The sequence below is a fragment of the Tiliqua scincoides genome, chromosome 1 (assembly GCF_035046505.1).
Source record: "Tiliqua scincoides isolate rTilSci1 chromosome 1, rTilSci1.hap2, whole genome shotgun sequence".
NCBI lineage: Eukaryota > Metazoa > Chordata > Lepidosauria > Squamata > Scincidae > Tiliqua > Tiliqua scincoides.
Window position 1 is genome coordinate 263,160,448 of NC_089821.1, and position 27,970 is coordinate 263,188,417.

The 27,970-nt window shown below is 45.5% G+C and overlaps 1 protein-coding gene across 1 annotated transcript in view; it reads left to right on the plus strand.

Moving 5' to 3' along the window:
• The first annotated feature begins 2,233 nt into the window (after positions 1 to 2,233).
• TTC7A (tetratricopeptide repeat domain 7A) overlaps positions 2,234 to 27,970 on the plus strand; it is a 221,465-nt gene continuing 195,728 nt past the window's right edge. Inside the window, exons 1-8 of the mRNA XM_066611825.1 lie at positions 2,234 to 2,393; positions 3,156 to 3,177; positions 4,794 to 4,801; positions 9,745 to 9,908; positions 12,117 to 12,285; positions 19,130 to 19,260; positions 20,332 to 20,453; positions 22,506 to 22,584. Of these exons, the coding sequence (XP_066467922.1) occupies positions 2,234 to 2,393; positions 3,156 to 3,177; positions 4,794 to 4,801; positions 9,745 to 9,908; positions 12,117 to 12,285; positions 19,130 to 19,260; positions 20,332 to 20,453; positions 22,506 to 22,584 (855 nt within the window). The remainder of the gene's footprint in view (positions 2,394 to 3,155; positions 3,178 to 4,793; positions 4,802 to 9,744; positions 9,909 to 12,116; positions 12,286 to 19,129; positions 19,261 to 20,331; positions 20,454 to 22,505; positions 22,585 to 27,970) is intronic.

Below are 27,970 nucleotides of genomic sequence, written 5' to 3' on the forward strand. Positions count from 1 at the left end.
ACATCTGAGATCTCTTGTAACATCTAGGATCCCTTGTAACATCTTGGTTTTTGCACCTTGCAACAATGACACTAAGGGCGCAATCCTAACCAATTTTCCAGCACTGACCTAGCCGCAATGCAGCCCCAAGGTAAGGTAACAAACATGTCCTTACCTTGAGGAGGCCCCCTTGAGTGCCTCCCCACTGTAGGATGCAGTGCACACTGCATTGGCATAGCTATGTCAGTGCTGGAAAGTTGGTTAGGATTGTGCCCTAAATTGTTCAGGGTGGTTAAAACCATAGCAGGTTGTGAAGAGCTCCTAAAGGAACTCTCCAGACTGGGAGAATGGGTAGTCAAGTGGCATATCAGTTTGGTGACAATAAATGTAAAGTGATGCACATTGGGGCAAAAATCCCAACATCAACAGTTGATGACCAACCAGATCTTGGATTTGTGGTGGATAGATAAATGAAAATGTAAACCCAGTGTGCAGTGGCAGTTAAGAAAGCAAATTCCATGCTAGGGTTTCATTTGGAAAGGGGAGTGAGATAGGCAGCCTAAATCTACATAACTCCCCATGCGCTGATTTATCTGCACCAAGAGGGCATGAACCAGCAATGTGCAGTGTGTGGGCAGAAGGTGAGGCAGTAAAGCCCCAGCGGAGTTCTTTCAAAAGCGCTACCACCATTGCTGTAGTAGCTGTGATCCCGCAAACACAACCCATGTGCTCCAGCTGCTCAGAGCGTGTGGATTGTAAAGTGTTTATATGGGCACAGTGGCTGTGGTGCTTTTCAAAGAACCCCAGCAGGGCGTGCTACCTCACCTTCCACATACCGCTCATCATTGGTGCACGCTGCATCCCACAGTGGAGTTTTGAGTCCCACAGGCCTAATCAAGATAAAGAACCAGGGGACATCCACTAAAATTGAGTGTTGGGAGAGTTAGAACAGACAAAGGAAAATATTTCTTTACTCAGCGTGTGCTTGGTCTGTGGAACTCCTTGCCACAGGATGTGGTGATGGTATCTGGCCTGGACGCCTTTAAAAGGGGATTGTACACGTTTCTGGAGGAAAAATCCATTATGGGTTACAAGCCATGATGTGTATGTGGAACCTCCTGATTTTAGAAATGGGCTATGCCAGATACAGGGGAGGGCACCAGGATGAGGTTATCTGGTGTGCTCCCTGGGGCATTTGGTGGGCTGCTGTGAGATACAGGAAGCTGGACTAGATGGGCCTATGGCCTGATCCAGTGGGGCTGTTCTTATGAATATTTGTTCCCTTGCCCCATGAAAAGCTTCAGCTGCCCCAGTAGGTCTACTCAGACCTGCACCAGTTACTTTGCCACATTCTGGTCATCATACATCCAGAAGATATGTATCTGAGAAAGGTGCAAAAGAGGACAATCAAAGGGATCCGAGGGCTGGAATCCCTTCTTTATGAAGAAAGGCTTCAACATTTGGGGTTTTTTAACTTGGAAAAATGGCAATTAAGAGGGGCCATGATTGAGCCCTATAAGATCCTATAAAAATCCGATAAATTCTAGAAAAATTGAGATACTTTATATATTTTATAAAACTATAGTAAATAAATAAATGTAATAAATGAAATCATGCGTGGTGGGGAGTGAGGGAATAGAGAGAGGTTTTTCTCCTTCTCTCACAATACAGAATTAAGGTCATTCACTGAAACAGACTCTGCTAACAGACAAAAAGAGGTGCTTCTTCACACTGCACACAACTGATCCATGGAATCTGTTGCCACAGGGTGTGGTGATGACAACCACTAGTAAGTCCTCCTTTGAAAGGCGACTGGACACGCACATTGAGGGCAGGTCCATTGATGGCCATTAGTTGGGTGGCTGTTTTTTGGGGGGCTATGAGCTGGGTGGCTACAAGCTGTGCTGCTGCCCCTGGATCCAGCCTGCCTCCCGAAACCAGGTGCAGGAGGGCAATGGTGGCAGACGCCTCTCCCTGCCCCTGTTGGGCTTCCGGGGGCAGCTGGTGGGAGATGGTGAGCCTCTGGCAGGCTCCGGCATGACCTGATCTCGGGGTGTGCAGGGCTGGCCCCGGCCGAAGGTCGAGCTGCACTTCCCAGTCTGCACACGCGGCGGGGAAGCCCAGATTCTGCACATGCTCGCGGAAGGGGAGGGGAGGGAAACCCGGCTGTTCCCCAGGCGCGCCGCTGCCTGCCTGCCTGCCTGCCTGGCTGGGACTTCCCTGTTGCACATGAGTCACCTACCCACCGCCTAAGATGGCTGCAAAAGGCTTGTACTTCCACCTGAAGATGGAAGAGTCGGTGGAGAGGTGCCGGGCGGACTGCCAGTGGCAGAGGCTGCTGCTGCTGGTGGGGCAGATGAGGGCGCGCGCGTCCAGCCCCGGGCACAAAGGGGCCAAAGGATCTCCCAAGTGCGGTAAGTCAGCGGGGGCTCTGCCTGCTCTGCTGGCGGGAGGGCGATCCCTCTCCCGGGAGACCGCAGCGCCCGCCTGGCTCTCGGCTCGCCACCATGCCAGCTGCAGGAGCCACGAAGTCCGCACCGCCTTTCCTCGGGCTGCAGCCCGCAGGGCATCTCCCATGTGCTCCAGCAGACCTGCCTGATCTCTGGGGCATCTGCCTCGAGACCCTCCTCTTTGCAAGGCTGCGGTGTCCTTTTGCAAGCTTCCCCGGGAGTGAGTCCTAGTGGTCACAGTGGGACTGACTTCTGAGTAAACACGCAGGTGGATCGCGCCCAGTCTTTTTCTTTCCTGGGATGTCAGCCTCGGGGTCCAAGCCTGTCCAACTTTCCAGCCCTGGTGCTGCTGCAGTGCAGCCCCTAGGCAAGGGATCAAATGTTCCCTTACCTTGTGGAGGACTCCATAACTACCCTCCCCCACAGGATGCAGCGCACACCCCATTGGCACAGCCACACCAGGGCTCAAAAATGGGCTAGCATTTGGCCCTCTTTTATCTTTCAGCCCCTGCAATCATTCATAGGGGTGTAGAGTTGGGGTGTCCGATGATAGCTTTCCATGCATGGTGTGAGCCAAAGCAGGAATGCGCTCTGCCCTCCACCGCTTTTGGTCACCCAACACTCCCTGCTCAGCTTTGTAGTGCCCTTGCTCTCAACAAGAGCCACTCCTCCACTCAAGTGGAGGATTTCCACATCGACACCTACTCCCATTGGGAAACCAAGAAGCTGGCAGAGACTGCCCTGCCCAGTAGGGAAGCCTCAAAGGAAACTGAGGCTCTGCAGCCGCCTCACTCTAACAACTGATTGAATAGGCCAGGATGTCCTGGATTGACTGAGTGAGATCTTTTGTTTAGGTCCTATTGGCCAGTCACTGTGATGGGAGAAGCACTTAGTACTTTTTGTGTGTGAGCTTTTTTTTGTGCTGCTTCTGGAAGAATGCTGATGTTAGAACAGCTCATCTGATTTTAAGAACATAAGAACATAAGAACAGCCCCACTGGATCAGGCCATAGGCCCATCTAGTCCAGCTTCCTGTATCTCACAGCGGCCCACCAAATGCCCCAGGGAGCACACCAGATAACAAGAGACCTCATCCTGGTGCCCTCCCCTACATCTGCCATTCTGACTTAACCCATTCCTAAAATCAGGAGGTTGCGCATACACATCATGGCTTGTACCCCATAATGGATTTTTCCTCCAGAAACTCGTCCAATCCCCTTTTAAAGGCGTCTAGGCTAGACGCCAGCACCACATCCTGTGGCAAGGAGTTCCACAGACCGACCACGCGCTGAGTAAAGAAATATTTTCTTTTGTCTGTCCTAACCCGCCCAACACTCAATTTTAGTGGATGTCCCCTGGTTCTGGTATTATGTGAGAGTGTAAAGAGCATCTCCCTATCCACTCTGTCCATCCCCTGCATAATTTTGTATGTCTCAATCATGTCCCCCCTCAAGCGTCTCTTTTCTAGGCTGAAGAGGCCCAAACGCCGTAGCCTTTCCTCATAAGGAAGGTGCCCCAGCCCCGTAATCATCTTAGTCGCTCTTTTTTGCACCTTTTCCATTTCCACTATGTCTTTTTTGAGATGCGGCGACCAGAACTGGACACAATACTCCAGGTGTGGCCTTGCCATCGATTTGTACAACAGCATTATAATACTAACCGTTTTGTTCTCAATACCCTTCCTAATGATCCCAAGCATAGAATTGGCTTTCTTCACTGCCACCGCACATTGGGTCGACACTTTCATCGACCTGTCCACCACCACCCCAAGATCTCTCTCCTGATCTGTCACAGACAGCTCAGAACCCATCAGCCTATATCTAAAGTTTTGATTTTTTGCCCCAATGTGCATGACTTTACACTTACTGACATTGAAGCGCATCTGCCATTTTGCTGCCCATTCTGCCAGTCTGGAGAGATCCTTCTGGAGCTCCTCACAATCACTTCTGGTCTTTACCACTCGGAAATGTTTGGTGTCGTCTGCAAACTTAGCCACTTCACTGCTCAACCCTGTCTCCAGGTCATTTATGAAGAGGTTGAAAAGCACCGGTCCCAGGACAGATCCTTGGGGCACACCACTTTTCACCTCTCTCCATTGTGAAAATTGCCCATTGACACCCACTCTCTGCCTCCTGGCCTCCAACCAGTTCTCAATCCATGAGAGGACCTGTCCTCTAATTCCCTGACTGTGGAGTTTTTTCAGTAGCCTTTGGTGAGGGACCGTGTCAAACGCCTTCTGAAAGTCCAGATATATAATGTCCACGGGTTCTCCCACATCCACATGCCTGTTGACCTTTTCAAAGAATTCTATAAGGTTGGTGAGGCAAGACTTACCCTTACAGAAGCCATGCTGACTCTCCCTCAGCAAGGCCTGTTCGTCTATGTGTTTTGAGATCTTATCTTTGATGAGGCATTCCACCATCTTACCCGGTATGGATGTTAGGCTGACCGGCCTATAGTTTCCCGGGTCCCCTATTTTCACTCCTATTTTCACCCCTATTTTCACTCCTTCCTGTTTAAAGGATCGAGTGGTCAGCTCTAGCAAAGTAGGGAGAAAGATATCCATTTGGGAACTAGTGTGTTTTAATTGTCAGCTGTTATAGATTGCAGCAGAGGCTTACAGCCCAATCCTATCCACACTTCCCTGGGAGTAAGCCCCATTGACTCTAATGGGACTTACTTCTGAGTAGACATGTTTAGGATTGGGCTCTCAGGCTGCAATCATATCTGTACTTACCTTGGAATGAGCCCCTTTGACTCTAATGGGATTGTTGAGGCTGCGTTGACTCTAATGGGGTTGTTGTTACTTTTGAGTAGACATGCATAAGATTGGGCTCTTAAAACCCGCAGTGTTGCTGGAGGGCCAAGGACCTATGCTCTTAGAATGGTCTGCTGCCTCATCCTGCTGTGTATCTTCTCCTTCTTTTACTGCTGGGATTGGCAGTGGGAGTGGATTTTTAAGTGCTGGATTTGGCTCAGGGGCTGCTAGTTGCTGAACTCCATTGTAAAGATTTAAGGAACAGTAACAATAGGGGGGGGGGAACCACCCAGGCGTGTGGAATGCATTCATCCAGAACTGTCAAAACTGACTGGGAAAAAGAAAAGAAGTTATTTTCTCCTTCTGGTATTTGTGACATCTGGAAATAAACAGTGTTCCCCCCTTCTGTTTTCTGGGTTGCTTTGCATCCTACTTTTTACCCGAGTTACAGTATTCTGGACAAAAGGAAATGGCATCCTATTCCATTCACTTTCCTCCTGCAGTATGTAGGGGATGTGTTCAACTGATCAAAGGCTATCACTTTAAAGACAGGAACATGTGATATTGGATGATATGTATGCACAATTTTTGCCACTGGGAACATAGAATTCATGGCATCATGAGCTTTCAAGATTGATATACTGTATGAACTTTGGACTACTTCTGTTTTATTTTTTTCTCAATGTACATGAGATGTGATATGGCCAAAGTTACACACCTTCCTAAATTAAGCTGCCCTGTTTGCTGTCCCACTAAATCCCACTGAGGCTGTCATCCTGTACACACTTTCCTGGGAGTAAGTCTCATTGAACACAATGAACACATTGAACACAATGGGACTTATTTCTGAGTAGGCATGCATTAGATTGTACTGTTAACTGAATTTAGAGCCCAAGCCTATGCAGGTCTACTCAGAAGTAAGTACCATTGAGTACAATAGGGTTTACTCCCAGGAAAGGATGCATAGGATTGCAGCCCTAGTCCAGGCAAATACTGTATGCTTAGGATTGCAGCATCAAATTCCCATTGATTTAAGCAAATGAATAATCCTTCTATGGGAATCAGGTTGGCTGATATGCTTTACCTTGACTGTATTGGATACATACGGTATTAGGAAGTGACTGAAAATACTGAGGATAACAGGAGTTATTGATTTCCCCTATTGCATTTGTGATCAAAACATAAGTGTATTTGTTATCATCTTTTTTTCCCATTCTGACATGTCTCCAGTGCCAGTCACCGCTACCTGATGTGCAGAAGTTGAGCTGCTGAAGCTTTTTCTGGAAAAGTATTACCTGTTGAACTTCCACATTAGGCAAATCCAAGAGCCTTGCCAGGGAAGACAGACACCAACTCTGTTGTGTTTTTTTTAATGTCCTATTTACATACTATTCTAGACAATGAGGAAAATCTTAGGACTATGTATGTGTGCACACATTGAATTCCAGCTTCCTAGCTCATATGGAAGTACCCCAGCAATATTGATGCTCCTACCACAGTAGCTAGATAGGCTATCTCAAGAGTGTGTACAGTACCTTTGAAAACTTTAGACATCCTCTGTAGTCTTTAGGCAGTTAGTCTCAGCAGGGAGGAGATTAGAGAGAACTGAGATGATTCATGTTCTTAACATCCTGTTAAGAATTGCTTGCCCAGCACAACTGAGGTTTAAAGAAGAAAGATTCTGTGGTCTCTGCTCCAGCTTTTGAAAATGCTCTTCAGTACTGTTTATCTTGGTCACATCTTAGACATAATATCCTTTAAAACAGAAAATGTTCAGTAAAAACTAATGGTCCAGAGTCCAGCAGTGGAGAAAATTACTCATTGGGCTTTTTCCTTTTCAGTTTCTTCCTCAGACTGGGGAGCCATTGTTTTTCTCTTAAAAGGCTGCATTGCCAATTTTAAATTGTGAGTGGACCCCACCCAAGAGCATGTTTGAGGACTGATACGTGCTTATGCAGAACACATTTTTCCCCCTTTCTGTGTCTGATATGCAGTGTGGATTGCCAACTGGCTAGGATAAAAGCATAAGCAGAAGGAAAAGAGGGTTAATACCAAGGAGTAAAAAATACTAAAAAATACCAAAAGAGAGGCAATGACCCAGTTGAGACATAACAGGAAATCTGGATTGAATGAGTCTTTGCAAGCTTCTGGGCTCCTTTTTCTTCTCTTTTTGTGCAAGAGAAGAGAAACTTTTACTTTTGTTTTAAGAAAACCACAGTTGCATGTTACATACAAACTCTAGGAATTGTGGCTTAATTCAAGCTGCAGCTAGGGAATAAACCAGGACCATGGTTTGATTCAGGAGAGCTCTTTATAAGCTTGGATCAACTGTGCCTTATCCTGAGTAAGAAGGAGTTGGATGTTGGTATTCTTGTCATGGTAATCTGTGATGTGCTTTATTCTGGGCTGCCTTTAAAAGCATTCAGGAACTCTATCTATGTAGAATGTAGTGGTAAGGGTTTTGTCTGGTGTGTGCTACCCAGAGTTTATTTTCATGAATTGTATCATCTTTGCTAGATTCCTCTTGGATTCTGGGCCCAATTGAAGGTTCTGGTATTGACTTTTAAAGTCTTAAATGGTATAAAACCAGTTTATTACAGAGGTTCCTTTGCATGCAGTTCAGTGTGGATGCAGGTCTCTTGTTGTCTTGTGTGCTTCCTGAGGTGGGCCACTGTGAGATACAGGAAGCTGGACTAGATGGGCCTTTGGCCTGATCCAGCAGGGTTCTTATGGAAATAATTCCTTGAGGGCAGCAAGTTTGGAAGCTGCTGCTAAAGTCATTGGCAAATCTCTGTTCTTATGGGGTGGTAGTTGCCCCCAGAGCCATCTATTATGGCTAAAAGAAATAGGAAATTTGGGAATGACAAGACATCCAAAAGATTATGGTCCAAATATGTAACCACTTATAATTCACTAGCAATCCAAGGAGGATGCGCAATCATTTCTCTTCAGTCCTTTTTAAGGTTCTTGGGCTTGATTGGCTTTTGTCTACGCTAAGGGTGGCCAAACTGCTGCTCACAAGCCACATGTGGCACTTTGACATATAATGTATGGCTCTCAGAAATATGTTGGCTGAGCTCCTTTTTGCATCACTATTAATATAAAAGGTAATTTTCAAGCTTTATGATTATTTAAACTGAGAGTTCATTGGATTAAAACAGATGTTTAGTATTCATTATGAGTAAGTATATTTAAGAATTTAAATGCTTCTTAAATATTGCAGTTCTCAAACATCTGAAATTTATTGTATGTGGCTCTTAATGTTAAGCAAGTTTGGCCACTCCTGGTCAATGCTGTATAGTAGAGGAGATTGTTCCTAGGTTCAACACTGGTCCATACTGCAGCCCCTACACAGGTGTTAGCTAAAATGAGTCCTTTTAGACTCGGGTACTGTTGCTATATTATTATTAATTTAGACTCATCATCCTAGAGCCTGACAAAATTCAGAACTTACACAGCACAGTTTTTGTTTGTTTTGTTTACCTTCTGCACTTTCACTCAAATGGGTCCTCTGGGAAGCTTTTGGAAAATACAGGTTGGGCATCCCTTATCCAGAATTCCGAAATATGAAGTATTCAGAACAGCGGAAGTTTTTTGAGTGTCAGCATGACTTTTTTTCCTTACTTCTTTGCCTAAAGAAATAAAATCACAAGCTGTGTTTCATACCCAAACCTTGTTTCATGCACAAAATTATTAAAAATATTGTATAAAATTACCTTCAGCCTATGCCTATAAGGGATATATGAAGCATAAATGAACTTTGTGTTCAGAGTTGGACCCTATCACCAAGAGATCTCATTATGTATATGCAAGTATATCAAAATATGGAAAAAGCCATATCCAAAATACTTTTGCTCTCAAGCACTTTGAATAAGGAATGCACAACCTGTACTATAAAAACAACTTCTAGAGGAGTAGCTGTGTTATTCTGTGGCAACACAACAGCAACGTGTCTTGAAACATCTTAAAATCTGACCTGTTTACTTCAGCAGAAGCTTTTGTATACTGCCGTCCACTTCATCATGTGCATCTGATGAAATGAGCTGTCGTCCATGAACTGCAAGTGCTCTTGGATGGGTTGGGAGGTGTCCCAAAATGTCTAAAACAAATACATAAATTTTGACATTTGCCTAGGTTTATCCAGTGCCAGGCACGTTTTATCAACTTCCTGCAACTAAAATCTTAATCTATTTCTGATACAGTTTTCAGCACTGAGTGAATTTTCTAACCCTCCCCCCTTTGTACAAAAACTACAGAAAGATATGATTATTTGTTTAATGAGCAAACACTTATTAACAAAAAATGTAGTTCAGTACTTGAGGCAATGGAAAGATCTTCAAATGAAAATTGGTGAACTTCTTTAGAGAACAAGTGCAGTAGAATCATCTAAGTTAGCTCTTTCTTGGCCAAATAGCTTTTGTACTCAGCGCTGAAACTTCCGTAGGGAAGGGAACTGTTTATACAGTGAATGGGTCCTATGTTTATATTTGGGGGCTGCTATATATGGGAACATGACAGTGTGCGACTTTCTCTTGAGTCTTTCCACTGTGTCTTGCAGACGACTACGCAAATCTACTCGTTGCAGAGGCCCTTCTGGAGTTATGCTTGCAAGAGAACCTTGCCAAAATAAAGGACTCCATTCCATTAATGGAAAAGAATGAGCCAAAAATCAGCGATGCCAAACAGTATTTGACTGGCATTCTAAACCGAGGGAAGTTAGAGGTAAGCATTCTCAGCAGACATAAAACATGAACATTTAAGATGCTGCTAATGATCCACAATTATAAGGCTTGGATACAAAATGACGGCACTCTTGGATCTCATCTGTCTCTTCCACATCAGTCCTACCTTCCATAATGATTTCTCTAAATAGGCTATTTACTATCTCTGCAGCATTTTTCATGCAAAAAAAAATCCTTTGTAAGGATAACGGATGGGCAGTCCAATCCTATGTAAACTCCTTTGCGGTGATGCAGCAGCACTGGCACAGCCTTTGCTGCATCACTTGGGGGATTTTTGACTGCTGTAGGTCTCCTTGGGGCAAGGGGACATTTGTTCCCTTGCCCCAGGGTATGCCCCAGCCGCCACGATGGGGCAACTCGGACCTGTGCCAGGCTCTGTTGCTCCATGCCGATTGATCAGGCTCAGGAAGCGGCTTGGGATTTGGTGTGCACTGCCCACCACTGATTCAGCCTCCTTCCTGGGTCTGATCAATGCAGCCCACCCCATCTCCTCCCCATTCCACCCACCCTTGTCCTGTTCCACCCCCTGTGCTGGGCGAACCTGACCTCAACTGGTGGTCAAGGCGGAATCCGAGTCTACTCTTCACTTCAAACAGCTGCTCAAAGTGAAGACCTGGTCTCCTCCTCAAGATTAATGGGGAAGACTGGGTCTGTCTGTTGCTAAGTAGAGCATTTGACACCCAGGGCAAACCACCACCCTGCCCTTGGTACACCACTGCTGTAACCAACTCCCTGAACTTGTCATTCCTTTAAATACCTTCTTAAAACTTGCCTCTTCAGTTTTTGTCTCCCCCTAGCCCCATATTGCATTGTAATTCAGTCCAAGTATGCACACGTGAAATAATTACATAGTCTTTCCCTGTTTGCATTTCTTTTGTTGTCTCCCTTTTGTCTGTTTTTAGACTGTGAGTCCTATAGGGCAGGCCCTATCTTTTCATGTTATGGAAATTGTCATGAATTATTATTATTATTATTATTATTATTATTATTATTATTATTATATTTCATTTATTTCATGTGCAGCGCACAGGAGGCCTGCGCTGTATCCACCACGAGATAGGGGGCTGAAGTGGCTCAGCCAGAGGCAAGGGGACTCTTCCCCTTACCCCCAGGTAAGCCTCCACAGCCCCACTGGGCCTCAGGAGGTGGCTACGTTTGAAGAGAGCGGAGCAACTTGCAGCCACTCTATGCTGCTCAGGGAACGGGATTGGGATCTGGCATAACTGGCAGATCCTAGCCCTGTCTCCTGCTCCCTGCCCACCTCCAGCCTGTCCCCTGTCTCCTGCCTGCCCCCCTCCTGCCCTGGAACATCCCCTCTCTGCGTCCTCCTTGCCCTTCCCAGACCCTTGCATCAGCCAACACAACCCTCTCTGCCTGAGTCTGCGCAGAGACTGGATTCAGTCTCTGTGGGTTGGCATGCATCCCTGCCCGGCCCAGCTGACTCTTGAGAAGGCACAAATGTGCTTTATGGCACATTTGCGACCCTCCTAGGCCGGCTTAAGGGATTTGTGTCAGCTCATGGTGCACTCAGGATTGCGCCCTTATTTATTTATTTTCTCTATTCCTACCTCTTTCTCCCTGAAGGAACCCAAGGCAGCTTACAGCGGTGTCTACAAATACAAAAACATAAAATCACAGTTAAAAACACAAATTAAAACATTAAAAACCATTCACAATTAAGAGCATCTTAATAACAGCAATAAAACATTAATACAAGAAAAAGGGCAGCAGCAGCAGCAGCAATTATATAAAAACTCCAAGCCTGTAAAACTCAGATGTTAAAAAGATATTAAAAAGGCCGAGAGCTCAAAAGACTTGTCTAAAAAGAAATGTCTTCAGGCCTTGCTGGAAGGTTTTCAGAGAGGGAGCAGCTCAGAAATCAAGGGAGAGGGAGTTCCAAAATGTTGGTACCACTACTGAGAAGGCCCTGTTTCTTACTGCACCTCCTGGGCAGTGTCACTTGTAAGAGCCTCCTCTAATGACCTGAGGGGATGAGCCAGATTATATGGAATTTGTTATAATAATAAATGAGTGAGGACAAATCTGTGCATGCATCCAAGTTCACAAAACAAGAGGTCTGGACTGAGGTGCTGGATTCTGTTTGGTCTTTATATGGAATTGATGGTGAAACCACAGCCCTTTACTTTGCCTGTGTCTTATGACTGATACAGCGATTTATTTTTTCCAGCCCAAGGATATGACTGAAGCCATGTTGATCCTTGCAAAGCTCCATTATATCGAGGGCTCGTGCAGAGATGCTCTCAGCATGTATGCAAGAGCTGGTCTTGAAGATATCTTGGTTGAAAAGAAGCCTTTGTACATGCTGCGTCTGCTAACAGAAGCGTTTGTGATCAAAGGTAACGGGCAGCGCATGTTATCTGGAGTTATTTCTACATTTGTGAGTGGTGATTTGATACTCATTGAACCTAAACTCTGTCCACTCAGTAATTGGAAGAGCATTTTCTCATTGGTATTTTTCACATGAATCAGATCTATGCTGGGTTTAATCACTTCTGAAAACTCAATCAGTACCGAGTCTTTATTAAAGTCTTCTTTAAGTGTCATTGCTAGGGGTGTTTGAAACAGTGTTATTCATCTTACTCAGAAGTAAGCCCATTGTGTTCAGTAAGAATTAGGGCCCAATCCTATCCAGTTTTCCAGCACTGATTTTGAGGAAAGAAGGGGAGCTAGTTAGCTTAAAGTGGTCATAATTCTCCAGGCGGAGCTTGGACTGGAAATCTGGCAGAACACCCTGCACACCCCCAATCTCATCTGATCTCGGAAGCTAAGCAGGGTCAGGCCTGGTTAGTACTTGGATGGGAGACTGCCTGGGAAAACCAGGTGCTGTAGGCTTGTATCATAGTCTTTTGAGACTGAAGGTTGCCAACCAATGTGAGAAGAGTTCTTTGCTCCTTCCCCCCAGAGTGGCAACTCCCCTTTCCTAGGGGAGAAAAATGACTGTCATGTGACTATGTCTGGAATGTAGATATCCCCAGAGAGCATGTTACAAACATCCCTTGCTAGGTCCATTGCTGCACAATGGTGGTTAAAGGTGGGCCTCAGAACTACTTTTGATGATGATGATGATGTATTGGTGTAGAGCAGGGGTGTCCAAACTTTTTGGCAGGAGGGCCACAATATCTCTCTGAGGGCACTGGGAAAAAGAATTAATTTACATTTAAAATTTGAATAAATTTACATAAATGAATATATTAGAGATGGAACTTATATGAATGAATGAAAGTGTCATGATAAGGCCTATAAAAGACCTTGTGCAAAGCAAGGTTGGTCTTTCCTTTGCTGCTACTGCTGCTTCACAGACATGAAACAGTAAGCAGTGGAGGGAGCCCTTGGCTTGTAGCTCATGTGATAGGTCAAACAGTCGGCCCTCATGCTGAGAGTAGTCTTGTCGAACCAGCATGGGCTTCAGCAAGTCTCCAGAAGGCCAGAGGCTCATTGGAGACTGGGGTTTCCCTGCAGGCTGGATTGGGGGACCCCAAGGGCCACATATGGCCCCCAGGCCAGGGTTTGGGCATCCCTAGTGTAGAGTATGAGTAATTCTGATTACTTCCCAACTTTTGAAAATGATGCTTCTTATCATGTGAGCCAAAATGATGTTTTTTTTGTGGCATAAAATGCCTTTGCTGGCTATCTGACGTAACGAATAATTGTTCTTGGAAGTGTCTAGCCAGTTATCTGAAGCAATTTGTTCTTCTTTCCTCTGTGTAGTACTTGATAGTTTGTCCTTGCTGTTTTAAGATGTCTTGGAGAAAAATAATCTCTTCAGTGCATGTAATTTGGGGGGGGGACAGGGTAAAATGGGGAGATCATGGAAGTGCAGGAAATATAGCAACAGTTCAGCATTTTTTTTTCTTTAAACCGTCTTGTAATTTTCATCTTTGGTTTTGCATTCAATACTTTCTTTACGTGTTCCTGGAATATTTGCTGTCAATCTGTCTGTCTATTACTTTTCTACTTCTTTTCAGCATGCCTGCCAACTTGTTAGGTGAATGAGACTCTCTCTTTCTCTGTCTCTTTTGATGATCAGATACCTTCAACTGGTATGTAAAGACTCCAATCAAAATCCACAAATACCAAACAAACTGTTATCTCACTGATAGAAATCTCTCTGTGATTGTTGATCTCATGCAGTCACAGCATTGTATATTTCACATCTGCTGCTTTGCTGATTTTTAGAGATGTCTTTTCTATAGGGAGCAACCATAATTGTAAGTTTCTGTACTTTACTTAACTTGGCATTTATACTAACACTGGCCACCATCCACACAGAACTGGTCTGCACTTTATTTTTATTTTTTTTAAATCATCTTGCTTTTTATCTTGTTTCTAGTCTTCTGCAGAAGGCAGGGGAGCTGACCAGCAGTTCCAGCATGGTTAATGGACAGTCAGAGGGTCAAATGCTGAGCTGCAAGGTAGCTATTCAACTAAAGCTTGGAGCTGTTGTATCAGGATTTCATCTCCTCAGTTGGGTTTTGGAATGAGATGCTTCGTTCTGCCACATGAACATTGCACTAGCTGGCCCTAGCTTTAGTTCAGGCTTGCTGGCATCTGCATTCTTGGTGCCTTGGGTGGTGATGATGTGAGGGGTCCAGAGTCAGAGGAATAAGTCCCATTTGGGTCATTCTAGATCCCCTGATTCTGCAGGTTCCCTGGGTTAGGGTTTCGTCCTGGGGTATGAAGTAGGAGGTCCTGCCAGGGTTACCAGTCTTCCTTTCCTGTGGGTTCATGCAGGGGCCCATGGTAAGGTCCTCCTCCAGAGGAAGCAAGTCTTAATATTATCCTTTCCTGACAGCTGGTATATTGTGGTGGCTAAGAGAGTGAGCTGCAGATTAGGATGCCCCTGTTTTGAATTTTGCCTTTGACATGACCTCACTAGGTGACCTTAGGGAAGCCAATCCCTCTCTGCCTCAGATGCTGTACAATAGTACTCCCTGAATTTCAACCAGATAATGCATGTGAACTGCTTTGAAAATTCAAAAGGTTTATACAAATCCTAAGTATGATTGTTTAAAAAAAAACACAACTTAAAGTAGCTTACAACCAAAGTTATAAATACAAATAATAAAAGCACAAAGTATAACACAATGAACTCAAAGGTAATTGAAAATAGCAAATGGCAAATAGTCATCTGAATCCCTAAAGAGCCACATTTTAATCAGGTAGCAAAATGAACATAAGGATGGGGCCAGGCAGATTTCACTGGGGAGGGCGTTCCACAAAGCTGGAGTCACAATTGCAAAGGCATACTGAAAATTGGTGGGTTTCAGACCCTTTAGCTCTGTGCAGATTGTGGCCATTGTGTAAGGATGAGGATGCTTAAGACTATGTGTACTCATGGGCATACTTTCTCAAGAAGAAGGCAAAGTGAAAATTTGCAGATGCAGTCAAGAAGTCAACAGGTCTCAGTAGGGAAGCCTTCTGCAACTTAGGTGCCCCAATTGAAAAAAACCCTGTCTTTTATCTCCACCTGCTGAACCTTGCCTCTCAAATGCCTGGACGCTGGATTTCTTGGCCCCGATTTGGTTGGCTGCCCCGATTAGACCTTTTGACACCTGAGCAGTAAACAGTAGTGCAGAAAAATAACTGATCTCTGGAGAGGGACCCAGGTGTTAGAAGTTGTTGTGGAAGAATCAGTTCCTAAAGCTAACTTAGTTGAGTGAAGTGGCTCAGGCTGTTGTGTTACTGAGGCCTGAATGTGCGTGTGGGAGAATCATTTTGTTCTAGGGCAGCCATTTTCAACCACTGTGCCATGGCACACTGGTGTGCCACGAGAGGTCCACAGGTGTGCCACAGGAATTTTGGGGAAGGTTATTTATTAATAGGGCCAATGGGAGATATGACCCCCCCCCCACTGGCAGCATGGTGTGCCTTGTCAATTGTCAAAAACCTGATGGTGTGCCTTGACCATTTTAGTGCCTTGTCAGTGTGCCATGAGATGAAAAAAGTTGAAAATCACTGTTCTAGGGTAAGGAGAGGGAACCTTGGTGCAATATCAAGTCCTCTCTTCATTTTCTTTTGGATATGTGTGGCTGCTCACCAGGCCTACCTTGTGCTAAATCTATCTTGTTTGTAGATTGTGTCAGTCAGAGCCAAGGGAATAGCACCTTTCTTTGTTGCATTTTTATCCCATTCTTCCTCCAAGGGCAGAAGTGGTGACTACTAGACCGTGGTTACCCGGTTAGGTTTGTGGCTGAATAAAGAGTTGAACCTGTGTTTCCCTAGTCCTAATCAGACAGGCTATCTGTTACACCAGCCATTCTTAGCCTTCTTTTTTCTCTCCTAAGGAGCTCTTCCCAGGTTCCAGGACCTCTCTGTCAAACAAGGATACATCATAAACAGATAAACATAAAATCATTTATTATTTTCAGTTTTCAGTCTGTGGCCCCTTTGAATCTGCCAGGGACAGAGGTACAGAGACAGCCTTCAGGGACAGAGACAGGCTTGGTTGCCTTGGTGGATGACCTTTGCCAAGAGCTGGATGGAGGGAATGCATCCTTGCTGGTCCTTTCAGTGGCTTGTGACAGAATCAATCATGGTGTCCTTCTGGGATGGTTGGCAAAGTTGGGGACTGAGGGCACCGTTCTGCAGTGGTTTTGCTCCTTCTTGGCCAATAGATCCCTGTTGATGGTTCTGGGGGGCACCTGTTTGGCATCTTGGCCCTTGGGGTGTAGGGTGCCACAGGGTTCTATACTGTCCCTCATGTTATTTAATATCTACATGAAATCACTGGGAGAGGTCATCCGGGGGTTGGGAATTGGGTGCCATGAGTATGCTGATGACAGTCAGCACAATCTCTTCTTTCCACCAGATGGCAGGTTGGTTGTTGTGGCTCTGGAGTATTTCCTGGAGGCATTTGGAATCTGGATGAGGGCTAACAAGCTGAAATTAAATCTGGACAAGACAGAGGTCCTCCTGGTGCAGAAATCTTTAATGTGGGTGCTGGATTATCATCCTGCTCTGAATAGGGTTGCACTTCCCCCTGAAATAGCAGGTTTGCAGCTTGGGGGTTATCCTGGACTCACAGTTGTTCCTGGATGCCCAGGTGTCAGCTGTGGCCAGGAGAGCCTTTGCCCAGCTCTGGCTGGTGTATCAGCTGTGGTCATACCTGCCTCAGTCGGATCTGAGGTCGGACCAGCATGGCCATGGTGGTCCATGTCTTGTTGACATCAAGATTAGATTATTGTAACATGCTCTTCTTGGGGCTACCCCTGAAGATGATCTGGAAATTGCAGCTAGTACATAATGCAGCCACTTGTGTGGTTGCTGGAGAATGCAGTTTGACTCTTGTTGAACAGCTTTGGCAGCTGTACTGGCTGCCAATTCATTTCTGGGTCCAATTCAAGGTCTGTAATCCCTTCATGGCTTGAGACCAATTTATTTGAGAGATTGCCTTCAGTCTGGTTCATTCCCTTTGATCATTTGAGAGGGCCCTTTCATTTGTGCTTCAGTTAAGAGATGTTGGGGGATGGCAGCAAGAAATAGTACCTTCGTGGTGGTACCTATACTGTGGAATTTCCTCCCCTTTGAGCAGCTACCTCATTATTAGCCTTCCTGAGATGCCTGAAGATAGTTTTATTCTAAAAGCCTTTGGTACTCTGTAGGACCTTAGGGTATGATGGCTGCAAACTGCCTTGTGCTTTTTAGTAATTAAAGTTTTATGGTTGATGGTTTTTTATGCTGCTGCTTGCCACTGACTAACTTTTAATGTGTATTTTATAGTTTATGTATTTTAATTAGTTGTGAGCTTCCTTGGGTGTCCTTTGAGGAGAAAGCTGGGGTAAAAAATTGAATAAATAAATATTTTCACCCCAAACATATTTTCGGTGATGTGTGTCTTACGGCTGATGTAAGTCTTATTTATTTGGAGGGAGTTCAATTACCTTTCCTATCCTGCTTTGTCACTAACTAGTGGGTGTGAACCTATGGGGGGAAAACTGCTCTTTGTGTGTGTTAAAGAAAAGCAGTCTGAGAATGCTTTAGCTCAGTGGTTCCCAAACTGATGGGTTGTGACCAGGGGAACCAGAAAAGGCAGCAATGCTTTTATGATGTACTGATTGTACTGCTGCCAGGCAGGGAGAATTTTTTTACTTACCTGGGGTTGCTAAGGCTCTTTGGAGGGTCTGGGGAGCCTGCAACCCCTTCTACAGCCCTCCTGGACGCTTCAAAGTGTATAAAAAGGGGGGGGGAAACCCACTTGCTCTTGATCTGAGAGGAGGTGTGTGAATAAATAAATGTTCCATAATTTGTTGTCCTTCTGCTAGTTCTGGGGAGGGACAAGAAGTTATACAGAAGTGTCTCCCTCTGACCCCTAGAACTCCTGCTCAGCTTCCCCTTCTTGTTCCTAATATTTCACTAGGCATTGCCTGCATACTTTGAAACCTGCCTGGCTCACCTTAAGGACTAGAAACTTGCTTTTGCCCTTAAAAAAGACAAGGAAAAAAACTGATTCTCAGAGTACAGAATTTGTCTAGTGCAAAACTGCTGGGTTTGTGTGTCATCACAGAAGTGCAAAATACACTGACGTTCCACAGTCAATGAACATGACTAACAAAGTAGAGGGGACATATCCTGGCTCTAGGTTCAGGAATGGAGTGGTGATGGAAATATATATTTGCATTTTGATAGCACGCTTCCTCCAAGGAACTCAGGGTGGTTTAATTGGCTCCTTCCCTCTTTTTTTCTTCACAACAGCCCTGTAAGGTGCTGAGAGAAAGTGACCGGCCCATGGTCACCCAGGAAATTTCAAATCTGGGCATTGATTTGAACCTGGATAAGAACATGAGAACAGCCCTGCTGGATCAGGCCAAGGACCTATCTAATCCAACTTCCTGTATCTCACAGTGGCCCACCAGATGACCCAGGGAGCCCCCAAAACAACATACTTGTACCATTACCACTCCCTTGCATCCAACATTCAGAGATAACCTACTTAGACCTGGAAGATTTCCAGGTTTTATAAGTTCAACACTGGAACTTCTGCACTATCCTGGCTATCAAGATACAAATGAACCAAGGGCTTTGCGGGACCAGCTAAAACCATGAGTTGGGCAAGACTGATTGTCTGGAAAGTTCCAGGGAGGCTGAAATTTAATTGCACAATATGATGCACGAAATGATTAGGTTAATTGTTCGTTGGCACGTCAGCTGGATTTTAAGCAAGTGCTGTTACTGTCCTTGCAGGGTTGGCGCTGGAACGTTCTCCCAATTCTGTTGCTTCCCGGACCCGCCTGTCTGAAAGAGGGGAGGAAGTGATGGCTTGTTTTGAAAGAGCATGTGTGATTTCTCAAATCTTCCTACAAGAACTTGAAAAGGTAATTGGAAACTGACATGAAATGCCCCGTTGTGCTCTTAAAGACTGGTAGACTGACAACCTTACAAGGATTTACCCAGTCCCTGATGGAGCAACTGAGATCTGAGGGAGTTCGGGGCTCAGAAACACAGTCACAAGCACTTGGGATGATTGACACATAGGGCTTGTTTACACATCAGTTTTATCTTCTAAATTGGTGTTATAGCAGGCCTCTCATCCCCACCCATCCACCAGCCATGTAATGTGACCTACAGAATACTTGATAACCCTTCTGTTTTGTAGATTCAAAAAACAAAGCAATTGGGCCCCTGGCTGGCCACCCTCTATGAGCATATGAGATTATGCAATTGCCTTATATTGCCATCTCATTTGTCTGTCTAGTTCAGTATTGACAGGGGCTCACCAGGGTTTCAGACAGGGACATTTCTCAGCCCTACCTGGAGATGCTGTTCAAACCTGGGCCCTTCTGTACTCAAGACAGATGCTGCTCCACTGAGCTACAGCCCCAACCTTCAATGTGGCTGGTGGGGTTGGCTCCATCCGGCTTGGTGATTCCAAATTGCACACACCTGTCCTACATCATACGAACAGAGCCATGGAATTTGTTTTCTCCTGGGTCACGTCCCCCGAGTCATCCCCTGAGAACAGCACAAAAGCAGCCAAGACTATCGGCAAAAAAATAAGATGGACATTTTTAGTTTGCCTCCATCTTATCACCTCCCCAAAATATTAGACATTTTCTCGTGACTTTTCAGGTGAAAAACAGATTTCAACCAAATGGCTTTTACCGTTTGTCTATGGCAGCCGTTCTCCAACTTCGCAATCTTTGGAGCCCTTTACACTCGTAAACAGAGTCTCGAAGAGCTCTACTGGCACATGGATGGAGTATTGGGGAACTTTAATGTACTGGCATATGTGCAGAGTGGCTCAGCACTAAGCTGGTGATAGCCACTTATGTTGTGTTTGTGGAGCCCCTGAAGGGATGTCAGGGAGCCCTCGGGCTCCTAGGAGCACACTTTGAGAAAAGCTGGTCTATAACAATCATGCTTTAGTTCCCTCTCCCTACCAACAGGGTTTCAGCAACACGCATTCAAGAGGCATTAAAGGTGGTCATGCTCCGCTGTCAGAATTTGAGCTTCCCTACTTCCTGGAAGCAGCCCTGCAGAGTGCATACATAGCTCACTTAAAACGTGGGTAAGTGGATACAACCTATGTGCGCTTCCAAATGACTGATGCTGAAAGTGGTTTTGCATAATGCAAACTTATGATCAGCTGGGCAGTACAAATGCTAGAGAGACTGAGTGAAAGAACCTTTGAACGGGGGCATCCAAGCATCTGAGGCAGAATGATGAGGGCATCTCATGTAATTATCTTTGCCAAACAATTCCAGGCTTCACTTGGCTAGGCAAATAGTAATGAGGTAAACCCATTGTTGCAACCAACCCTCTGATATCTGATCCTATGCATGTTTGCTAAGGAGGAAGTCCTCTTGTGTTCTCTGGGGTTTTCTCCCAAGCAAGCAGGTTTAGAACTGTAACTTTAGTCTTCTTTTAACCCCGAGGGAACATAGGTGAATCCGTAAAGATTTTAGACCTGATTCTGAATTACATGAAACTTGAGGCACAGTTCCTCTCTTGTTTGTAGCTAGTGTTGTGCAGGTGTCTGCTTGAATTGGGTTGGCACAAAAATAAGCCCAGCAATTCCCACCCAAAGTGGGATTTGAACTCGCCTCCCCATTCCCATCATCTCTCAAATCCCCACCTATTGACTAATTCCCCAAACTTCCATGACCCCCTTACTGGGATGGTGTTCCAACAGCAATATGAAGCTGTGGTGAGTGGAATGGAAGGAAGGAGGGAGGTATGTCTCATCCCTTTTGGTGCCCATCATAAGATCCAAAGTGGAAAAAAATTCAGGACCCTAATGATTGCCTCATGTTTGAGACAAGCATTGCGAGCCCCTGAGACTCAGACTTCTGATCTTGGAAATAAAAGCCTTGGCAACACCACTAGCTGTAACAATGTGAATCTGACTTTTTTTTTTTTTTAGTGTGGTTTTCACTGGAAAGGTTCAGTGAGTGAGAAAGGTAATACAGTATATACTGGGTTGGATGTGTTTCTTTTATTGCCACAAGGGGGCACAAGCAGAACTCTTAATAAGCCATGCAATTAAAATTTTGAAAGGGTGATAGGAATGGGCATTTGAGTGTGCTCATTACTGTGCTGGATGACAGGAGACGTTTTTGTTCCTGGAAGTTAAAAGCTTCGGAGAATGCAGTTGTTTTGAGAGTTATGTGGCATTCTTCTAAGCTGATGTGGAACAAACCTCTGCAGGCCGTGATGCAATTTCCAGGTGATCTGTTGAAACAGTGTGTAATTAATTGAACACATTGTTTTAATTAGAAGAGCTTTTGAACATCTGTTCAGGCAAATGATAGGAAAATAAAAATATTATTATCCAGTAGCTCTTAATAGACAATTCTTTTTGCATTTAAGTATAAAATTCATTTGGACCACAAATACGTCCAAACACAGATGTCAGTCTCCTCAGTTGGTACATTATAGATACATTTTGTGGAATGTTGTTTCCTCTGACAAATGGAAGCCGTCCACGAGGCTTGTGTTTTCATCTTGATAGCTAACGTTTCAGCGTGGACTGAAGACCTTTTTATTTCAAAAAGCTTTTAATTGTTGACAGGCTGGCTGGCGTTCTTGTTTCTTGCTTTTTATATGAAAATCCCCAGGGTTTGTTTGTTTTTAGATTTTTTAATTATTGTAAATTGTTTTTAATTGTTTTTCATGTTGCACTTTTAAATTGTAAGCCGCCTTGTGTGCCCGTTGGGCAAAAAGGTGGGGTATAAATTAATATAATAATAATAATAATAGCAAAATTGTCCTTTTTCCTTAAATCAAGGAAAAAGCAAGCAAGAGCACTGCACAATTTGTCATCTTATAAACTAAGCGCAAAGAGAGGAGAGCCAGTAACTTGACAAACCTTTCAAAATATGATCCGGAAAGAGCATCCAAATGTCCCCTGTGGTCATCTGAGATCTTCTCACAGATCTTTTCTGGGATCAGGCACATGAGAATCTGTCTTTTAAAGGTCTCCTTGATGTGCTTCATTACCATTACCCAACCTGAGTGGGCATTCTTCGATCAGAGATTTTTCCTTCTTTTCCCCTCAGAGTGTGTGTTTGTGATCAGATCCGTCTTGCCTTAACAAAGCTTGCCTTTCTCTTATCCTTAGCAACATCGTTAAAGGAATAAAAGATCTCCGAGATTTATTGCGGACTGTGGAAACCAAGACTACTCAGAGCTTCAGAATGGTAAGGGGAAATGATCAGAAGGGGCACTGGTCTCTCTTTTGAAAGAAATGGGGGAAAAATGTTCCTTAACATGTTTCCTTTTGAAATCCTTGCCAAGGATTGTGACTACTATGGCATTGACTGTCAGAAGGAGAAGAATAAAAAACAGCCTTCCACTTCTGCATTAGTTAACTGGTTAACAAGAAGTCAAATGGAATTGAAGTTTGGAAAAAAAAACAACAACAATCAATGGGCTTCTGGGACCTTTGTTGAAAGGTTCAGGATATGCTGATTTCCACTGGAACTACTGCACGGACTAAATATGCTTTGCAGTGCCAATCCTGATTGCCGTTCCCTCCTGCGGCCACCATTTTAATTAAAACAAAAATGGACCGTTTAGTATCATGCATAGTTTGACTCTTTGACCACGTTCTCAACTTGGCCATGACTGCAATCCTATAGACACTTTCATGGGAGTATGCCCCATTGAACACAATGGGACATAATTTCTGAGCGGACATACATAGGATTGTGCTGAACATAGGCTAAAGGGTTCTCTCAAAGTATATGAGATTTATTATGAAGTGAAATGGGCTGAAGATATGAAGGTGTTAAATTCCTCTGCTGTTTAGGATTACAACAGTTGCTTTGGATGTTGGCACACTCTTTCTGAGAATCTTGGAGAGAACCTATTTAAGAGCTCAATCCTGTGCTTGGCGGCTTGGCTCCACCAGCTGGTGCTGGGCTAGCGCAAGGTGGTCGCCCAGCTTCCACAGCTCAGCGGTCTCCTGGACCACCGAGCTGTGGAATGGTGGGCGGGGAGGAGGTGCTCCGGGGAGGGGGGAGGCCGGTGGGAGGCGGAGAGAGGGCAGGGAGGAGGCATGACGGGAAGGTGTGACGCGGGGAGGGGGGCGGGTTGGAGGTGTACTGGGGGAGGAGTGGGAGGCGAGTCCTCGGACCTCTGCTCCGCAGGATCCAAGGCACTTGTGTAGGGCTGCGCGCCTAGTGAGTAAAGTGAGTAGCCCCATTGTGGGGCTGCTTATCTTACTTGGGGGAAGGGAACAAAAGTCCCCTTCTCCTGAGATGCCTTCTGCGGTAGCTCAGGAGGCGCAGGATCCAGCTGCAGCCCTTCTTGGTGCCGCTGAATCTGGGCACCCTGGGCAGCTCAGGATTGGGCTGTAAGACAGCTCTGGATAGCATCCCACCGTGCTATCTGCCTCTGAGTGGTGGTGCGGATTGAGCCCAGAAGGAGAGGACAAGCAAATGGGCAGGGGTGAAGGGGAGCCCATTGAATACATTCACAAAGATGGTGAATAGGTGGATATGTGCAAAATCATATTAACAAATGTGAAGGGAGAAAAAGTTGAAAGGAGAACAGTGGGTCAACAAATATACTCTATAAAATTTCATGGGAATATTGGCATCCATTTAATGTGGTGTACCTAAGTACATGTGACTGAAGTAGTTGTGTATTTTACAAACATATTAAGGTTTTCATGACTGAGTTTAAAGCATAATTTAACATGTTGCTCAAGTCAACTGTGTATTTTGCACTGTTGATCTCGGCCTCCCCTCCCCTCCCCTTCACTGACTTTGCTATGGCAAATGCCTGATTGTAAGCTCCTGACAGCAAGGACCTCATTCTTTGTAAAGCATATCCTTTCATTCTTTGTAAGGCGCCATGCAGACTGATAATGCTGTATAAACAAATAATTTCTACGGACTGTCCAAGAGCATCTGCAGTGATTATTTCTTGGACCTGGGAAGTGCATCACATCTCCAAAAGTGCAAAGTTGGTGGATGAGATGAGAGGCAAGAGATAAGAGTTATAGATGGAAAACTAGTCCAGTTTAGCTTGAAAAGAGAAGGCAAGTCACTGATGCTGTCCTTGTGTCTGAATTATTGAGAAACCTTGAAGGGCGAAGCTCTGGTTTCTATGCTTGAATGGCTGATACTTACAAAACAAACTTTGATTTGTTTTTATCAACAAACAAGACATTTTGGATAACAGGATTAACATGACAGGACACTTAATTAATTTGGAACACTAAACCACAGTGTTTATGTATTTTGCTAGTGGCTGGGAAATATACTCCAAGTGGAATAATGGTTCCCCTACCATACACACATTTCCCTTTTTCCTTTTGCTCCATGCGGTTACATTATAAATCAAAAGATTTGGGCTGTTCTAATTTGTCTGCTTTTATTCCTAACAAAAGTGAAACTAATTGACATTACTGGTGTACTGTGCAATGGGGGGGGGGTGAGTGAGAGGCTAGGGCCTAGCCCAGGGGTTGGCAACCTTAAACACTCAAAGAGCCATTTGGACCCATTTTCCAGAGGAAAAAAAAAAACCTCAGGAGCCACAAAACCCTTTTGACATCTAAAATGAAGATAATATTGCATATACAGGTTTTTTTTACCTTTATGCTCTTATAGGTCCTGTTTTTATAATGTAGCCCCCGCTTGTAGCTTTTAGTTAGTTTTGTCATACATTGTTGTCCTGTGTTTTCAGACACCTGGTCCTCTATGGTGTTTTGCCTGATTCCAAGGCCATTCTCTGCCTGGAGAATTAGGCCCACTTTAAACAAATTAGCTCCCCTTCTTTCCCCCCACAAATGACCCTGGTTCTGCCCTGCAGTCCTGCTGGACCCCACCTCCAGGGTAGGTCGCCTGTTCAACCTGCAGAGGTCCTCTCTCCTGCCAGCAACCTCCCACCACTACAGCAGACCCTGGGTCTTCAGCAGGTCTTGGGCACAGCAGCCACACTTCAGTGTCTCCAGCAGTCCATTAGTCACAAAGTCAGTCAGAGTATCCAGGGCAGAGTCCAAAGTCAATAAACCAAGTCACAGTCCAAGGTCAGATTCCAAAATAAGTCAGTCAAATCAGTCAGAGTATCCAAGTCAATAAGCCCAGTCAGTCTCCTCTCCAACCCACACCCCCCCCTTCCTGCCTCAGGTGCTCCTTATATCCCTGAGGGCCCTATTGCCTTCAAGTGGCTGCAGCTGTGCAGCACACTCTGCTGGATGCCCAGGCCTTACCCTTAAAGGGGCCACTGCTGACACCACATCTACCTCCTCACCAGATCTTCCAGGATTCCAATAGATATGGTGGTTATGACATCTGCTTATCTTACATGGATACTAAAGAACTCCCCCCACCTTCCAGAGGCATCCTGCTGGAAGGAAGAAAGGACACAGACTCCAGAGGTGGGGAAGAAAAGGGGGGGCAGCCACAGGCCAGCTTCTGCCCTGCCTGCCTGCCTGCCCTCCCTCACTCAGGCTGCAACCCTCTCCACACTATCCTGGGAGTAAGCCCCATTGACTACAATGGGACTTCTGAGCAGACAAGTTGGTTGGAGCTCTTAGGTTGCAGTCCTCTCCACACTTTCCTGGGAGGAAGCCTTACTGACTACTTGTGAGTAGACCTGCATAGGAGGGAGCTGAGGCTGCCTTCACCTTCCTGGGAGGAAGCCCCACTGACTACAGCAGGGCTTACTTGTGAGTAGACCTGCACAGGAGGAGGCTGAGGCTACAGCCCTCCACACCTTCCTGGGAGGAAGCCCCACTGACTACAGCTTACCTGTGAGTAGACCTGCACAGGAGGAGGCTGAGGCTACAGCCCTCCACACCTTCCTGGGTATACCCAGGGACTACATCGGGGCTTACTCTCGAACAAACCTGTGCGGGGCTCCCACTGGCTCCAAGGCTGCCTTCCCAGGCACCCTTTCCTGGGAGTAAGCTTCATCTGCTGTAATGGGGCTTACAACCGAGTAGAGTAGACACACAGGATGTCTCCTCAGCTGTGGAGGAAAAGCCTCTCCTTGCACTGAGTGGGGACCTGCTCAGGGAAAGGCAGGCTGCAAGGGCTTGCAATGGCTGAGGAGGAAGGCGGCTCAGGATTGGCTGGTCTGTCTGCCAGTGAAGGGCCCTGAGCCATTCTAACTGAAGAAGCCAGGAGCCTGCTGGATGCTGATTGGCTGATCCTGCTGGAGAGTTGGGGAAGGGAAAAACAGGGAGCTTAAGCCTGCAGAGCAGGCAAAATTGAAGAGGGAAACCAATGCGGGGCAGGTGGGGGTGAAGGGAGAGGAGGGCAGTGAGCTCAGGGGGAGGAGGGAAGCAGCCTGCCCTCCCAACACAGGTGCCTCCTGTTACCCCTTTTGCCACTTTCACCGGGAGGAGCCGCAGCAGACAGCTGAAAGAGCCACATGTGGCTCTAGAGCCGCAGGTTGCCGACCCCTGGCCTAGCCTGAAAGAGTTCTCTCTTGGGAGTTCTATTTTTGGTCAAAACATGTTATCCTATTTCCTACAGAATGGCCAAGATCATTGTGTTGGTTTTTGTGGAACTGCTTCATACTTAATATTTATTAATATTTAGTCCTCTCGCACAGGTATTCTCAGGAGAATATATCTATCAGCATAATTCTATGCATATCTACTCAGAAGTAGACCATGCTGAATTCAATAGAATTTATTTCCAGGTGTATATAGGATTGCAGCCCAAGTTTAGTCACAGCTGAACTGAAGTGGACTTGGAAGACCCCTTGTGGGAGGCGAGTAGCTCAGTGGTAAGGAGCCTGCTTTGCATGCAGAAGGGCCCAGATTCAGTTCTTGGCATCTCCAGGTACGGGTGGAAATTCAGTTTGTCTTAAAACCTGAAGAATATCTGCCTGTCAGGATAGACAGCACTGATCTAGGTGAGCCAGAGGTATGCAGCAGCTTCCTAAGACATAAAAGCTTGTGCTACAATAAATGTGCCAGTCTAACATTTCTCAAGTGTGCTCCTGGGAGCCCTGAGGCTCCCTGAGATTCCTTCAGGGACTCCACGAGCCACCATAAATGGCTATCCCCTGCACCCTACTCGGTTTGCTCACCCATCCCTCCTGACCTCCTTGTGTGTGGCTGTCCTTTGTCATTTCCCTCCTGTTCCAGCTCTTTGCTGGTATTCAGCTATGAGCTCAGCACTGCTGCACTCCATGTGTGTGCCAGAGCTCCCTGGGACTCTGCTCATATGCTGGGGATTGGACATATTCTGAAGGAAAAGTCCAACACTGATTACAAACCATGATGATGTATGTGCAACCTCCTAATTTTAGAAGTAGGTTACCTCAGAATGTCAGATGCAAGGGATGGCACTAGGAAGCAGGTCTCTTAAGAACATAAGAACAGCCCCGCTGGATCAGGCCATAGGCCCATCTAGTCCAGCTTCCTGTATCTCACAGCGGCCCACCAAATACCCCAGGGAGCACACCAGATAACAAGAGACCTCATCCTGGTGCCCTCCCTTGCTTCTGGCATTCTGACATACCCCATTTCTAAAATCAGGAGGTTGCACATACACATCATGGCTTGTAACCCATAGTGGATTTTTTCTCCAGAAATTTGTCTAATCCCCTTTTAAAGGCATC